Source organism: Microtus oregoni, unplaced genomic scaffold (genome assembly GCF_018167655.1).
Source record: "Microtus oregoni isolate MIOR12 unplaced genomic scaffold, Mior012 000027F_ref0000203, whole genome shotgun sequence".
Lineage (NCBI taxonomy): Eukaryota > Metazoa > Chordata > Mammalia > Rodentia > Cricetidae > Microtus > Microtus oregoni.
The window spans coordinates 29,211,041-29,228,983 of record NW_024543086.1 but is presented as its reverse complement, the minus strand read 5'-3'; the positions used below and the strand labels follow the sequence as shown (position 1 = coordinate 29,228,983).

Here is a 17,943-nt window from a genome sequence, read left to right as displayed (position 1 = left end):
GGAACTCACAAACTCTTCACAGAACTAAAGGCCCCCCCTTCCCTCCTGCCCTCCTGCCCTTGCCTTCTTCCTTCTGTGCTGAGCGGCATCTGGGGTGCCCAGGGCAGCAGTGAGTTGCCACTGCCTGTCCCCAGGAGCTGGGCTCACTGGAGGACCAGAGAGGGAAAGGATGTCCTGGTCAGGAGTGGACACTTCAGTCAACAACTACGAGAAAAGCAAAGCAGTACCATATGACAAGGGTGGTAGACCAGGGACAGTCAGCCTACTGGAGGGTGGTTCAGACACCGCAGGCAGCTCTGGAGCGAGGCATCCCAGATCAAGGTTCCAGGACTGGTACCTAGAGAGTCTTGTTCAACATCTTCTCACTGTCCTCATTGGTCAGAAGGGCTGGCAAGCTCTTGGAGGTCTCTTTCATAGGACTTTTCCCTCACAACCTCATACCCTCCCTAATGCTTGCACTTCCAATACCACAACACCAGGAATCGGCATTTCAACATATGGACTTCAGGGCAACACAAACATTTCAGGATGATAGTGTCATTCTAACAGACCTGGATGCTTTTCTCTGAGGGTAGAACATTCCAGAAGCTTATGAGCTTCCAGAAATAGTTTCTTTATCTGGGCATCTGCAACTGCCCCAGAGAACTTCTGGAAAGACTGGAAATCTAAAGAAGCAGAGGCCAAAGAGAACCAGGCAGACATGTGAGATCAGACAGTTCCAGAACCAGGCTCAGCCCTGGGACTAGTTGGAACTGAGGTTTAAATACTTAGAATGGATTCACAAGATGGGCTCCTACAAGGCACGTGCAGGAAATTCTAGTACTTGGGAGAATGAGGCAGGAGCATCTTCCTGGGCTACAGGAAGGAAGGCAAAAAGGAAGGCAGAGTCCTAGACATCACCCAGAAGCAACCTTAGAACCCCCTCACCCCAGGCACACCTCACATGAGCTTTAAACATCAGGCAACAGGACGGTGGGTGCTCATACAGATCCCCTCTCCCAGTCCCCAGTCTGTTCCTCAGCCTTCCTGAGCAGTGGCCTACCTCTAAAGAACTAACAGCAGGAACCTCCCTACAGCTTCTGGAGAGCTGACAAGACTCCAATCCCAAGTGCTGCCTGGTTTGACAATGGAGTGGACCAACTCTCCTATAAAGTGGAATGCTGATTCCCAACCCATCCAAGACAAAGTCAGAAAGCTGAGGCAGGAGGATTCACCATAGTGACACTTGCTACACACTGAATGTCATACTAATTTGGAGTACACAGCAAGTCATCCCCAAAATACAAACACTCAGGCACACAGGCATACACATACACACACTGAGGTGCACAGGCATACACATACACACACTGAGGTGCACAGGCACACACATACACACACTGAGGTGCACAGGCACACACATACACACACTGAGGTGCACAGGCACACACATACACACACTGAGGTGCACAGGCACACACATACACACACTGAGGTGCACAGGTACACACATACACACACTGAGGTGCACAGGCACACACATACACTGAGGTGCACAGGCACACACATACACACACTGAGGTGCACAGGCACACACATACACACACTGAGGTGCACAGGCACACACATACACACACTTGGATATAGAACAGTAAAGTCAGACATGGTGGTACATGCCTATAAATCCATCTCTCCAGTTGAGGCCCAAAGATGATGACAAGTTTGAGGTTAGCCTGATTACCTAGGGAATTCCAGGCTCCACAGAAATACAATTAGAGCGACACAGCAAGACCTTATCTCAAAAAGCAAAAAAAAAAAGTAAGCCCACTAAGTTTGAGGCTCTCAACCCTGGGTGGCCACATGTTATTATATGTCCCACAGCTGAGGACAATGAATTTCATTTCCTTAAGGAATCTGTAACTGTTGGGCCTACAGGATTGGAGTTAGAAGATCAGGTCTGCTGTGGGACAATACTCTTGTACACTGTAAAGATTTGTCACTTGTATTAGTTTAATAAAACATTGGCCAGTAGCCAGGCAGGAAGTATAGGTGGGGCAACCAGACTAGAAGAATTCTGGGAAGAGAAAAGGCAGAGAGTTAGTCACCACTCAGAGAAAGCTGAGAATGTCTTACTAAGCAAAGGTACCAAGCCACATGGCTAAACATAGATAAAAATTATGGACCAATTTAAGTTGTAAGAGCTAGTTAATAATAAGCCTGAGCTAATAGGCCAAACAGTTCATAATTAATATATGCCTCTGTGTGTTTATTTGGGATTGAATAGCTGTGGGACCTGGTGGGACAGAAACTTCAATCTACACGGGTCCATCACCAGTTCCCCACCCAGCTACTTAGCAACCATGCCTGGTGCAGACTAGGTGTCCACTTACGTAGCAACCATGCCAGCTGGAAGGCCTTGCCAAGTTAGTTAACCCTTAAGCTTCCATGTTTTTATGTGAAAAGAGGAAAGGTTAAGATGCCATAGTGTAATCCTAGCACTGAGGCAAGAAGATGGCTCTATAGCAAGACTCAAAAAGAAAACCAAAGAGACAAGATTGTAGGGGCTTACTGACCACAGCCTACCCCAGGTTCAGTTTGAGACCCTCTCTCAAAAGAGTAAGCTGGGAAGTGAGAGAGCGGGGCATCTGACATCCTCCTCTTGCTCGGTGCACATACATGTGCATATAAATCACACACACACACACACGATGGATACCTTTGATTAGAAAAAGAGGGTATGGAGGGGGTCTCCAGAAATCTGCACAGTACCCTTCCCCTCAGACCTGTTGTCCAAAACAAACCAATCACCATCTAGATTAGTCCACAGATTGTCAGGTGATGGTGGTAACAGCTACAGGAGAGCCACAGAAAACCATAGGCACATGGGAGAGAGCTAAGGGCACAGTAGATGGGGATGTGGTGTACTGGAGGTACACATCACCAGCTCTCACCCTGACTTTTTTCCATTGTATATTTCTGGCTTCTTTGTCAAGTATCCACTGGTGTATGGATTCATGTCTGGGTTCTTAAATTGATTCCATTGATCGATCTGTTTTTATTACTATAGCTCTGTAGTACAGCTTGAAATTAGGAATGGTGATACCTTCAAAAGTTCTTTTATTGTAAAGGATTGTTTTAGCTATCCTAGGCTTTTTGTTTTTCCATATGAAATTGAGTATTGTTCTTTCAAGGTCTGTAAAGAATTGTATTAGGAACCGGGCAGTGGTGGCGCACGCCTTTAATCCCAGCACTCGGGAGGCAGAGGCAGGCGGATCTCTGTGAGTTCGAGGCCAGCCTGGTCTACAAGAGCTAGTTCCAGGACAGGCACCAAAGCTACAGAGAAACCCTGTCTCAAAAACAAAAAAAAAAAAAATACAAGAATTGTATTAGGATTTTTATAGGGATTGCATTGACTCTGAAAATTATTTTTAAGATGTCCATTTTGACTATGTTAATCCTACTGATACATGAGCATGGGAAATCTTTTTTTAAAAGATTTATTTATTTATTAAGCATACAATGTACTGCTGGCAAGGAAGGCACCGGTCTCATTACAGATGGTTGTGAGCCACCATGTGGTTGCTGGGAATTGAACTCGGGACCTCTGGAAGAGCAACCAGTGCTCTTACCCTCTGAGCCATCTCTCCAGCTCAAGCATGGGAAATCTTTCCATTCTCTGATATCTTCTTCAGTTTCCTTCTTCAAAGATTTGAAGTTCTTGTCATACAGGTCTTTTACTTGCTTGGTTAGAGTTATATCAAGGCACTTTATATTATATGGCTGCTATGAAAGGTGTTCCATTTCTTTCTCAGACAGTTTGTTGTTTGTATATTAGAAGGGGTATTATAATTATTATTGTTGTTGTTATTATTATTATTATTATTGCTTACTCTTGTATCCAGCTACTTCATTGAAGACGTTTATCAGCTGTAGAAGTTCCTTGGTAGAGTTGTTGAGGTTGCTTATGTATACTATCAAATCTGTAAATAGCGATACTTGACTTCTTCTTTTCCAGTTTGTATCTTCTTGATCTCCTTCAGTTGTCCTACTGCTCTAGCTAAAACTCCAAGTACTTTATAGATATAAAGTAGACAGCCTTGTCTTGTTTCTGATTTTAGTGGAATCGCTTTGAGTTTCTCTCTAATTTGATGTTGGCTGTAGGTTTGCTGTAAACTGCCTTTTATATTGAAACTATATTTATATTATATTTAAGTATGTGCCTTGTATCCTTGATCTTTCTAAGACTTTTATCATGAAGGGGTATTGGATTTTGTCAAAGGCTTTTTCAACATCTAATAAGATGATTGTGTGGGTTTTTTTTTTCTTTCAGTTTATATGGAGGATTATATTGACAGATTTTCATATGTTGAACCAACCCTACATCTCTGGGATAAAGCCTAGGTGATTATGGCAGATGATATTTTTTATATGTTCTGGGATTCAGTCTGTGAGTGTTTTATTGAGTATTTTTGTATCAGTGTTCTGTAATTCTCTTTCTTTGTTGAATCTTTGTGTGATTTGGGTATCAGGGTGACTGTGGCCTTATTAAATGAATTTGGTAATGTTCCTTCTGTTTCTATTTTGTAGAATACTTTGAGGAGTACTGGCATTAGCTCTTCTTTTAAAGTCTGGTAGATTCTATGCTAAAAATTGTCTGGCCCTAGACTTTATTTGGTTGGGATATTTTAATGACTACTTCTATTTCCTTAGGGGTTATATGTTTATTTAAGTTGTTTATCTAATTTAATTTTGATAAGGGGTACTTATCAAGAAAATGGTCTATTTCTTTTAGATTTTCCAATTTTGTGGATTACAGGTTTTTAAAGTATGAGCTAATGTTCTTTGGATTTCCTCAATGTCTGTTGTCATATCCCCTTTTTGTTTCCAATTTTGTTAATTTGGATATTGTTGATCTGTCTTTTAGTTAGTTTGGATAAGGGTTTGTTTATCTTTTGATTTCCTCAAAGAACCAACTTTGCTTCATTGACTCTGTATTGTCCTCTTTGTTTCTATTCCATTGATTTCAGCTCTCAGTTCGATTATTTCCTGTCCTCTCCTCCTCTTGGGTGTGTTTGCTTCTTTTTGTTCTAGATCTTTCAGATGTGCTGTTAAGTTGCTCGTATAAGATCTAAAATTTTTTAGTATTCACTTCATGCTGTGAGCGTTCCTCTTAGCACAGCTTTCACTGTGCTTCATACGTTTGGGTATGTTGTGAGTTCATTTTCAATGAATTCTATGAAATCTTTAATTATTTTCTTTTTTTTCTGCCTGACCCCAGTGGCAATTCAGTAAAGAGTTATCTGCTTTCCATAAGTTTGTAGACTTTCTGGAGTTCCTGTTGTTTTTAAAATCTAGCTTTAATTGGTGGTGGTCTAATAAGATGTAGGGGTTATTTCAATTATCTTGTACCTAATGAAACTTGCTTTTCAACCAACTACGTGGTCAGTTTTGGAGACCGAAGGTGCTGAGAAGGTATGAGCTTTCGTGTCTGGGTGAATGTTCTATAAATAGCTATTAGACCCATTTGAGTCATACTGTCTGTTAGTTCCATCACTTCTTTGTTTAGTTTCTGCCTGGATGACCTGTCTATTGGTGAGAGTGGGGTATTGAAGTCTCCCACTATGAATATGTGAGGGTTGATATGTGATTTAAGCTATGTTTCTTTTACAAATGTTGGTGCCCTAGCATTTGTAGCATGGATGTTAGGGACTGAAATGTTGTTGTGGTGATTTGAAAGAAAGTGGCCCCAAAGGGAGTGGCACTACCAGGAGACAGGGCTTTGCTAGAGTAGGTTTGACCTTGTTGGAGGTATGTCAATGTGAGGAAGGGCTTTGAGATCTCTTTTGCTCAAACTTTCCTTGGTGTGACACTAAGACTGCTTCTTATTGCCTTCTGATTGAATGGAGCCAGTACCATGTCTGCCTGAATGCTCCAAACTCCCTGCCATGATGACAATGGACTGAACCTCTGAAACTGTAAGCGAGCCACCCCAATTAAATATTTTATTTAAGCGGCTGCTGTGGTCATGGTGTACCTTCACAGCAATAGAAACCCTAACAAAGACAGTTATCTTGGTGGATTTTTCTATTGATGAGTATTCATTTCGGGTCTCTTTTGAAAATTTTGATTTGAAGTCCATTTTGTTAGATATTAGGATAGCTAAAACAGCTTGCTTGTTAGGTCCTTTGGGGGGGGGGGGGCGATATTTTTCCAACCCTTTACTTTGAGGCAATGTCTGTCTTTAACATTAAGGTATGTTTCTTATATTCAGCAGAAAGATGGTTCCTCTTTTCATATCCATTTCATTAGTCTGTCTTTTTATTGGGGAATTGAGTCCACTGATAATAAGAGATATCAATGACCAATGACTGTTAATACCTGTTATTTTGTTGGTGGGTAGTGGTGGTTGTGTGTGTGTATATGTGTGTGTGTGTGTGTGTGTTTCCCTTCTTAGGGTTTTTATTTACTGCCTGTATTTTTGCAGCTGTAGTAGTCCTCCTTGGGTCGGAGCTGTCCTTCTACCTTCTAGAGAGCTGGATTTGTAGATATTGTTTTTGTTTGTTTGTTTGTTTGTTTGTTTTGTTTTGTTTTTTGAGACACGGTTTCTCTGTGGTTTTAAAGCCTGTCCTGGAACAAGCTCTTATAGATCAGGCTGGTCTCGAACTCACAGAGATCCACCTGCCTCTGCCTCCCGAGTGCTGGGATTAAGGGCATGCGCCACCACCGCCCAGCTGTAGATATTGTTTAAATTTGACTTTATCATGGGATATCTTGTTTTCCTATCTATGGTGATTCAAAGTTTTGCTGGACATAATAATCTAGGCTCTACCTGTGGTCTGCAGGACATCTGCCCAGGCCTTTCTGGCTTTTAGAGTCTAATTCTAAGAGGTCTACATTTATAAGCTACGTATTCTTTTTCCCTTGCACATTTTAATATTCTTTCTTTGTTCTGTATGTTGAGTGTTTCAATTAGTATGTGACAAGGGGACTTTATTTTCTGGCCCAATCTATTTAGTATTCTGTAAGATTCTAGTGCCTGTATAGGCATCTACTTCTTTAGAAAAATTTTCTTCTGTGATTTTGTTGGAAATATTTTATGAGCCTTTGAGTCTTTCCTCTTTCCTATTATTCTTAGATTTGGTCTTTTCATAGTGTCCCAGATTTCCTGGATGTTTTGTTTCAGGGATTTTTTTTTTTAGATTTAACATTCTGTTTTAAAAAATTTTTTCCTTGACTGATGTAGCTATTTCTGTAATCAATGTCTTCAAGGCCTCTGAATCCCTCTTCCATCTCTTCATTCTGCTGGTGATACTTGCATCTGTGGCTCCTGCTTGCTTACCTAGATTTCCATTTCCAGGATTCCTTCCATTTGTGTTTTCTTATTATATCTATTTCCATGTTCAGGTCTTGAACAGTTTTATTTGTTTCCTTAAATGCTGGTTGTTTGTTTGTTTGTTTGTTTGTTTTTTGACTTCTTGGCTTTGAGTAATATTTTTTCCTTTTCTCCGAATTTTGGTTTGTATTCTCCTGGATTTCTTTAAGGGATTTATTCAATTCCTCTTTAAGGACCACTATCATCTTCAAAAAGTTGATTTTAAGGTCATTTTCTTGTGTTTCAGCTGTGTTGGAATATTCAGGGCTTGTTGTAGTAGGATAGTTGGGGTCAGGGTGCCATAGTGCCCTGGCTTTTGTTGACTGTGTTCTTACACTGGCATCTAGGCATCTGGGTTTGGAGTGATGAAGGCTAAGTCTTGATTTCTAGTATGTCTTTGTTAGATGGGTGTTTTGCTCCTTGGTTTCTGTTTTCTCTTTGATCTTCTGGTTCTTGAGGCCTGGAGTTCTGGAAGTCAGTATCACCTCTAGTCCAGCAGAAAGTTTCTGCCCAAGTTGGGGACCAGGACCCAGTGATAAAAGGGGAAAGGGGACTACAGATATTGTGAGGGGTGGGGGACACAGAGACAAAGTAGAGGAGGTCTGAGGGTGGGCTGCCTATCAGGAGTTCTGGTGGCCAGTGTCGCCTCTGGTCCAGCAGGGAGTCTCTGCATGAGTTTGCCTTCCTATTCTGGCTGAAGTGGCCTGTACCTGAGCAGCAGAGATCCACCCAGGTTGGGGTCAAGGACACAGCAGTTCCCAACATTTCTGAAAACACTGATCCTTACCTTGTTAGAGCAGAGCAGAAAAGAGAGCCCTTCTACATAAACAGCCACCCCAGGAATCAAAAGCCTACCCTACCACCGCCCACAGCTGTCTCCACCAGATACCCAGGGCCAGTTGTGGGTCTACTAATGTCTTCCTTCAGAAGGTCTAGCTGGGAATTCCCAGTGATTGCCTCAAGCCAAAGACAATGAGCAACAACTAGGATTAATATATAAAAACCAGTGGGAATGAAAACAAGACAGGCTGAGTCCCTGCCATGGCACAGATCAGTGTCCTCATGGAAAAGGCACACACCAAGCTGGTGACTCCATCAGGGACAGAAATGGCATGGGGAGGCTCAGGCCCCAAAAACTGCTGACAGAGAAACCCAATGACATATTCATTGGCTCCATTCCCCACACCACTGAGAGTAGGGGAGACTGAGAAGGGCCATGGAAAACCATACCTGCCCACCATGACGAGACAGGTGGTCCTCACCGCAACTGCTCACCCTGCACAGGTGCCGAGCTCTCATTAGCATTTGTTCCTGTGATGCCAGGGGAACCATGGCATAGGATCCGAGACTGTGGGAAACCTCAGGACAGGACTCACAGCAGGGCAGAGCCTTTGGCTCACAGGGACCAAGGGCACAACCTGCAGTTGGGATGCTGGGCCTCATTCCAGGAATAGCAAGTGTTAGAAAACACATGAAGCACCCCAATGACAAAAGTGCTCACATGCAAACAGAATGGCCCAGAGGTGAAGATCCAGGTGACACAGCATATTTATGCTTCTATGTCCCCTCGGGTAACTATTCCCAAGCAAAAATGGCACCCTGAGATGCAGTTACAAGGGCCTGTAACTTCTCTGGGTGACTGTCTTGCCCCATTGGTAGGAATAAGACAGGTAGAGCTGGTTAAACAAAGAAAACAACTAGGTTGTCTATAGGACAAGAAACAACCTTGGCCTCTGAGGACCACAGAGCCCCACACTAACCCCCTCTGCCAACCTAGCCAGGGGCCCCAGCCCCACCCTCAACCTGCTGACCTAGTCATAGAGAGTCTGCCTTGTTGAACAATTGTTGACTTGTGTGTGTGCAATATAAAACCATTCATGCCCACCCTTCTTCACTGAGTCTCTAAGGCTTCTTCAGGAAGGTAGAGCTGGACATGGTTTGCACCATCTGGTCATTCGACTAGTTCATCAGAGTCACAGGGAAACTCAGCTAGAAGAGTTGCAGCTGGCTACATACAGGAGACAGTTTGGAAACCACAAGGCAGAGGAGGTACCTTCCATCCATTAGCAGACACACCCCCATGCACCTCAAGCTGGCCACAGGATCCGACAGTACACAGCAGGCACACACTCACCACCTTCACACCCGCTAGCCAAGCCCACAGGGGTATAGGCATAAGCACAGAGACACTGCTGGCATACACGCCAGACTCACAAAGTACTTACGAACTGTCATGGACTCGGGCATTGAGGCAGATGGTAACAAGCTATTCAGAGGGCTTCCTCGGCCTGGAGAATTGGCTTCCACACTGAGAGAAAGCAAACAGAAGGATGTTATACTCGGCCAAATACACAAGTTCAGTGCTTGCAACACTCACAGGTGAACGTCCCTGGGAATCTACTGGAAAGACAGAAAGCAGCTGCCCCGAGTCAGCCACTCCTCCTTACTGCAGGTGAGCCTGGAGTTTACCGGAAACCCCAGCATGTCATTTTTAGAATCCTGTCTGTTCTGAGTAACAAGACAACAAGCCAAGTATGGGACAGTCAGGACCCCTGACCTTGAGGCTAAGTTGAGCATACAGATGGATAACTTCAATACACCTAATTAAAATCATGAAGGGGGTAATAAGAGTAACAGATGATGGTGATGTTAGGAGACCTCGGTGGCTATGTCCCCTCTGTAAACAACAGTGACACTGGGCCCCTTAGCTTTCTGTCTGGGCTTTTAGTTGGTTGGCTGGCTGGTATTTTTGTTTTGATTTGTTTTTTGTTGTTGTTGCTGCTGCTGTTCTTAACATGGAAGGGATAAGCTTTCTACACTTACAAGCTGCAAGGCAGTAGCCTGAATACTTGACAGCTATGACACCTTTCCCTAAATATAACCTAAATATCCTGTAATACCAGGGCTGATGGACACCATTACCAACTACTAATGAGCTTTAACTAAGAGGGCTGAGAAAGGATACAGTGTGGCAGCAGAGGCTGAGAGGAGGCAGAGTGCAGATGAGGCGGGGTGGCCGCCGCCTCTCCTGGGGGTGGAATCCTGGGCTCTTTGCACATTGTGCAAGCACTCCACCACTGAGTGCCTCCTGCCTATGACACTAGGTCACAGAACAGTTTATCTGTGTGAAATGGCCATCTATGACCCTGACAACTGCACAAACGAGGTCAGGCCTTGGCCTTCCATCCCAACAGGCCCCACCTCTCTCTTTTTTTTTTAATTTATCTATTTATTAAAGATTTCTGTCTCTTCCCCGCCACCGCCTCCCATTTCCCTCCCCCTCCCCCAATCAAGTCCCCCTCCCTCATCAGCCCAAAGAGCAATCGGGGTTCCCTGCCCTGTGGGAAGTCCAAGGACCACCCACCTCCATCCAGGTCTAGTAAGGTGAGCATCCAAACTGCCTAGGCTCCCACAAAGCCAGTACGTGCAGTAGGATCAAAAACCCCACCTCTCTTTAAATGAGAATAAATGCAAATATAAACAGCACGTCACGGTCCTGACACTGACCTGTACCGAAGGCCGGGCTCTGGGAGTAGATGGTCCTCTGGTCCTGCCCCATTCTCCAGGCTTCCCACAGGGGCATCTGTGAGAAACCACGCCAAGAAGGTGAGGCTTGACATTAACTCCATTTTCTCCTGACCATGTGCTCAGCTGCTCCATCAACTGATTTTCAACTCTCTCCACGTACACACTGGAGTTTTCTACTACCCATTTCATTTGCTCGGGCACCGTTAAGGCTTGGCACCAGTAGCTACATATATATGACTTTTTTTCTCAAAATCCACATCTGGAGCCCAAGACAGAATCTGGTTTTTTGTTAAACAAATTGCTCCTGCTTGTAGTGGACACTAGAGGGCAGCAGGGTCTCACCACTGGTAAAGTCTGCAGCTTTCCACAAAAGCCACTAAGTATTTGGGAAAGGCATTTCCAAAAAGTGAGTCCACAAATCTCTAAAGCAAACAGGAAAAGGACGTTAATGGTCGCAGACGTATTAGCTGTTGCTCGGGCCTCCTTCCAGGCAAACGAAGCAGATCTGCAAGCCCGGGGCTGCACAGCGTCACTCAAGGGAACTCTTGTTCATTCTGACTTCAGAGTCAGGCCTCTGGGCCTCTGCCAGGCTTAAGGGACTGCACATTCCACTCACCCCCAACTGTTTCCAGCAGCCCAAGAGCACGGCAAGCCTGGTTTCCATCCCAGGACTCCTCCTTGCTCCCTAGTGGTGTGGTTAAAGCGTGGTTACTGCAGAGTCCCTGCTCCTCACCTTCAGCTCAGCAAGTCTTATGTCTCCTTATGGCCTCTAACTCAAGCTTTCCTGCCTCAGCCTCAGACTGTTGGAATTACAAGCATGTGCACGTTCACAATTATGTAACATAATTAAATTTTACATTGTTGTTGTTTTGAGACAGGATTTCACTGTGGCCTGAGCTGGCCTGGCACTCACTATGTAGCTCAGGCTGGCCTCAAACCTGTAACAGTTCTAGTGACCACCTGAGTGCTGGATCACAAATGTGAGCTACCAGGACTTCTTTGACCCCTGCCCCTTTTGGAATCCTGCAGTCTACACTCTATAGTTTATACTCTTACCTCTCAAGAGGACAACTCTCAAACTCTCTCCTATGGCTGAGATCTCAGCCCTAAATCCTGGTTCCACACTTCTGGCTATCAGAAATGTCTGCTGACACCTCCTCAGGCCCAGCAGCCACCTGAACTTTTGACTGTGCTGACAGCTTAGGGACACCAGCCCTGTGGGCTACCACAGGGCCAGGTGAATCCGCTGCCATTACATGTCCTGCAAAGGCCTGCAGATTAATCGCCAGTTCATGATACTGAGAGGCAATGGGACTTTAAGAGAAGGACCTGGTTCGCTGGGAAATCAGATGCCCAGGCCCTTTCCAGATCTCTGCTTTTCCTGGTCAGCATGAGGTGAGCAGCTGCCTCCACCTTTCATTCCTAACCATGATGCCTCACTGCAAGCCCAAAACAATGGAGCAAACTGAACATGGAATGAAATCACTGAACTTGTGAGCCAAAATATTCCTTTCCTCCCTATAAGTTGATTGTCCCAAGTATTCTGTTACAGTAACAGTAACAGGAAGCTGACAAACATAATATCCAAAATCTCCAGTATGACCTGAATTATCCCTCAGTTGGCTCATGTGCAATGGCACATTGTAATATTTCATTTGTATTTTAATAGATAAAGCTTGCCTAAAGTTCGGAGAATAAAACAGCCCCACCCACTGGTCAGCCTTACAGACAGTGGTGACACACACTTTTAATCCCAACCATACTAGTTTGCCATAGAAACTGGACAGTAGTGGTGTGCGCCTTTAATCCCAGCACTAGAGAGGAATATAAGACAGGAGGAGGCAGCTCTCACACAGTCTCATTCTGAGGATTCAGGAGGCAGGATCACCATTTCAGACTGAAGTAGAGGTCAGAGCCTGTGGCTGGCTGTTTTGTTTTTCTGACAGACACCAATGTCTGTCTCTGGGTTTTTATTAATCGTACCACAGCACAATTCTGGTTAGAAGGCTTGGCGTTTTCTAAGGACCCTTCAGTGGGAGACCTCAGTTCAGTCATCCACGCTGCTGAAATTCAGCCATGATTGTCAGTCCATACACAAAGCAAAGCCAAGGCTCCAACACCACACAAAATGAATGGAAATGCATGGCTGGAAAAAAGGCCACTGACACCCAGCCCACATTCCAGATGCAGCACTGACTTGGCATAACTGACCACACACCAGCCCCTCTGTGTGGCTGGCACATATATCTATATGAGTTTGCACTGTGGTGGGCCAGATGCACAGGCACACAAGCATGAGCGGTGTCATCCTCTGGGCCTTCTCTGAAACAACAGCTACTTCCATCTTTATCATGTGTGCGGTGGTAGGACTAGAACATGAACGCTGGGCAATGCTCTACCACTAGGCTACACCAACTTCACAGATGAAACAGACTCAAGAACTTCACTGACTTAAAAGGTTCACAGAGTTAGCAAGTGAAGCCTGGCACTGAGTTGAGTCTTCCTAACTTCGGCATGCAAGCTCACAAAGTGAGCTGAAGTACATTTGTCCTCTCATTTCCTGGCTCTCCTGCCTAGGCACCTCTGTCTGTCCTGTGTCCTCTGTATGGGTATCAATCTCACAACACTATGTATTTTTGCCCTGCAGCATCTCTCCACCATCTGTGCCATCTGCTCATCCATTCAGTAAGGGTTCTCTCAGTACCCCAACCAAGGGCTCAGTAGTGGCCAATGTCAAGGTCAGGGCCATGATGGAAGACTGACATGGTCTTGTACTTATGAACCTCACAGAATAGGAACTGTTCTAGTCACTGAGGTCAGAGAAGTGAGGTCAGCTCTACAAGGGGACACAGTGTGGGACATGAAGCCTGACCTTTCTAAGAAAGGGGTAGTGCAAAAAAGATATGTGTTGAAAATTTTATTTAAAAAATGCTATTTATCAAGAAAGTTACGTGTTCTAGTCCAGAACTCAGGAGGCAGAGGTAGGAGGACTGCCACAAGTTAAAGCCAGCCTGGTCCCATATAATAAGTTCCAGACCAGCCAGGGAAGGCTACATAACAAGACCATCTGAGCTACAACCTGAGGGACACATGCAGGGTGCAGAAAGTGGGAGGAGCAAGTGAGAAGCAGAGCAGGCCAACAGGGATAGGGGAGCAGCAAGTGGGAGGAAGTAGGTTACCAGTGGTGGGCACTTAACGGTTACAGCAATGACAGCAAACTGTACCCCAAGTGCTGGCAGAGGTTTGGAGCACAGTCTGACTGTGTTCTCCATAGCTGCTCTGATAGTAAAAGAACAGGCACAAACAGGGACAAAAGGAAAAGGTGCAGACTTATTGGGAAGGAGGACGCCAGGGCCAGCCACCCAGCCACACAGTAAGACACAGAGAAAGAAATAAAGAAAGGCATACAGAAATAGAGAAAGGGAAAAGCACAGAGGCAAAAGGTAGATGGAATAATTTAAGAAAAACTGGCTAGAAACAAAACAAGTTAAGGCCGGGTATTTATAAGCAAGAATTAATAATAATAATAATAATAATAATGTGTGATTTATTTAATATTTATTTATTTATTTGGGAGCTGGGTGGCAAGCCTCCCAAAAAAGCAAAAAAAAAAAAAAAAAAAAAAAACACATCGCACCACACAGCCCTGGCAAGAAGTGACAGTCAGACACATGGGATGTGGCAGCATTCAGAAAGCATTCACATTCTATACATTTCTCCTTTACACAGGTTATGGATGAAAAGACAGCCTGGGCCACGGCCGTTAGTACAAGTCAGAACCCTAGCTACTTGGGAGGCTTGTGCAGGAAGATAGCTGTTAAAAGCCAACATGAGTGGCCAGAGCGAAACACTGTCCAAAATAAAAAACTACTGGGTTGTCAAGATCACTGAGTAGGTAAAGTCACCTGTAACTCCAGAGCCAGGGGATCCAATGCCCTCTTCTGGCCACCATGGACACATAACATATATGCACTCATGTAGGCACACACATACACACACAAAATTGAAAAGAATTTTAAAGGCTACTGATGCTTTAATCCCAGCATTCAGGAGGCAGAGACAGGGACATCTCTGAGAGTTTGAAGCTAGCCCATCTACATGGTAAGCTCTGGGCCAGCTAAATCTACACAGTGAAACTCTATCTTAGGAAAAAAATTTAATTAAAAGCTACAAAAAAAAAAATACCAGCCAGTGGTGGTATACGCGTTTAGTCCCAACACTCGGGAGGCAGTGGCAGGCAGATCTCTGTGAGTTCAAGGCCAGCCTGGTCTACACAGCAAGTTCCAGGACAACCAAGGCTACACAGAGAAACACTATCTAGAAAAAAAAATAAAGTAAAATAAAAATAAAAAATAATAAGGATATAGTTTAGTGGTAGGGCACATGTATAGCATGCTCAAGGCCTTGGCTCAATCCTCAGTGCTGCCACAAATAAAGACGCCCTCTGTCTCCTCCCTGAACATAAAACCTCAGGTGGGATTTCCCTTCCGATCCCATGGCCTAAAACCATACACTCAGCAGAAAAGCTAAATGCGGAACAAAGAACACCCTGCACCCCACATGCCATGTGACCCGATGCAGCCACCTGTCAACTACCACAGCATCTTGACTGCCAAGAATAAAGCTGCCTTCCCAGAGGACTCCAAAGTCTACCATATCAGACCACAGTAGTATGTGGCAGTCAGTCCTTGTACTTGTCTGAATGAGACCTAGCACACAGAGGTGCAAATATTTAATACGTGATCCTCGGTGGTGGTGCTGTTTGGAGAGGCTATGGGGAGTGTAGCCTTGCTGAAGGAAGTACAGCACTGGGCAGGCTTTGAGAATGTAAAGCCTTACCCATTACCAGATCGTTCTCTCCACTCTTTGCTCAGGATGATGACATGAGCTCTCCACTTCCTTCTCTGGTGGTCATCATGCCTGCTGCCATGCCTCCCACCATGATGGGCTCTTACCCCTCCGAACCAAAAGTCAAAACAAACTCTTTCTTCCATAAGCTCCTTTTCATGGTGTTTTATCACAGCAATAGAAAACGAGTCAATACACTCCTCAACTTAACAAGTGACTCCAAAAGCTAAAAGTGAGGATAAAGAATCTAAAGGATGTCAGACCCAATGGGAATGCAGGGTTAGAAGGCCACATGCTTCAGTGAGCTGAGAAGTGCCCTCAGATAAGCTGACCATCTCTAAACCATCACCAATAGGCAGTGCCAATGTAGACACAGCAGAGAAAGGAGAAAAATGCATAGGAGCCTTTACAGGATCCAGGTGCCATCTCGCATCTCCCAAGTGCAAAATAATGGTCACTATTTGTTGTTAACTTTAATATGGCCAAGTTGAGCAACAAACTCTTGGGGCAAGCATGTGAGTCCCCTTAGGGTCTTGCCAACCACTTCACCCTGGAGCTCTCAGCCGGAGTATCTGTAAACACCCAGTTCTATAGGAGACCCCTTAAGCTACTACTTACTTCTGAGTATCCACAAGCTGTGCTTGCCCTGAGCCCCAGATCTCCTAGATTCCATTCCTACCTGTACAGATAACTGAAAATCCCCATCTGGTCCTTGGAGCAAAATCTCTTACTGGAGAAGAGAGGACAGGAAGCACTCACCTGTTGCAACATAGGAGCCCACTCCACTGACAGGGAAGAGGACGTCAGTGTCGGCATCAGCATCTCCATGGAGCACCTGCAGTGGGGCCCAGCCATGCACCTGGGGGAGGCAGGCATTCCCATCCAGTGGTCTAAAGAGAAAAAATGTAGCTGCATGATAGGGTCTTAGACTTATCACAACTCTTCAAGTTCCAAGGTCTAGATGGGGCTAAAACAGAATAAGCCACGGGCTGGGAGTCAGCACCACAGAGCCCAGTCAGACCCCTCATGTGCTCTTTTACCAGAGCTTCCTGTGCTCAGCAAGGGGTAAAGAGCCAGCAAACGGCTGTGATGCTCTCACAGGGCTTATAGTCTGGAAGAGGACCCAGACATCAATCACAACATCCTACAAGAAGATGGAGGCTCAGTTCTGAAGTGTGGAGCAGGCAGGAAAGCTGAGGAGGAAGACCCTTTTAGAAAAGGGAGAATTGTAGAGGGACACACCTATAACCCAACACTTGGGAGGTCAAGGCCGCTGTGCTGTGTTTGTGTAGCTAACACACCACCAGCTTGGATTCTTGCTTTGGCTTGATTTGGTTGAGAATGAAGGGTGTGTATTTTTGTCCAAGAGTTTTTGGTTTTTAACTTGTTTGAGAGACAGGGCTAGCTGGTTTAGAACTCTGTACATATAGCTGAGATTACCTTGATCTTCTTCACACAATCATTACTATGCACTACATTAGAACAAAAAGAGACTCAACAGATCAAAATCACACCTACTACATCAAGTAAGGAAAGGGAGGAAAAAAAGAAAAGTCTCATTATATAATTAAAATTTTTAATTTTTAAAGATTTATGTGTATGGGTTTTTTTCCCTGTGTGTATCTCTATGTACCACATGCATGCAGTACCCACAGAGGCTAGTAGACACCAGATCCTCCAGAACCAGAGTCACAGATGGCTGCTGTTATGTCCAAAGTGGGTCCCTAAAGTGACAGCCTGGTTCAGCTCAGGCCGGACTCTGAGTTAAGCAAAAGCACCCTAAACAGTATTCCTTGGAACCTTGGGAAGTCAGTTTCTGTTTGTCAGGAAGTCACTATTTCCCTTCTCTGTCCCTACAGGCAATGGGGCATCTAGTTTCCTATTAAAGCGTACCCTGGCCCAGGCTCCCTCCCAGTCTCTTCAGAGACTGGTGAAGCTTTCCCAGACTTTTGCTATTCTCTAAGCCCCAAGCGATAACCATAGCAATCCTGAATTTCCCCAACTTTTCTTTCTACCCATGGGGTAGTCCATGGTGGCTTTACTGAGTTCTCATAGCTGTGAAGCTGGTCCTCTGGAGGAGCAGCCAGTGCTCTTAATCAATAAGCCATCTGTTTCCCAAGCCCCAAATCATGTAACTTAGCAGGCCTGGTGAGAGGCTGCCCAGCCAGGGCCACATGACAAAGTCCCTGTTTCACAGTCACATTGTTCCATGGTGC

At 44.9% G+C, this 17,943-nt stretch overlaps 1 protein-coding gene across 2 annotated transcripts in view; it reads right to left on the bottom strand.

Annotated features, from left to right (window-relative positions):
• Snx29 (sorting nexin 29) overlaps window positions 1-17,943 on the bottom strand; it is a 412,124-nt gene that overhangs the window by 325,110 nt on the left and 69,071 nt on the right. For both annotated transcript variants that reach the window (XM_041676439.1, XM_041676440.1), the window contains exons 9-11: window positions 16,487-16,617; window positions 10,859-10,934; window positions 9,577-9,659 (exon numbers count right to left, since the gene is read on the bottom strand). In XM_041676439.1, the coding sequence (XP_041532373.1) occupies window positions 9,577-9,659; window positions 10,859-10,934; window positions 16,487-16,617 (290 nt within the window). The remainder of the gene's footprint in view (window positions 1-9,576; window positions 9,660-10,858; window positions 10,935-16,486; window positions 16,618-17,943) is intronic.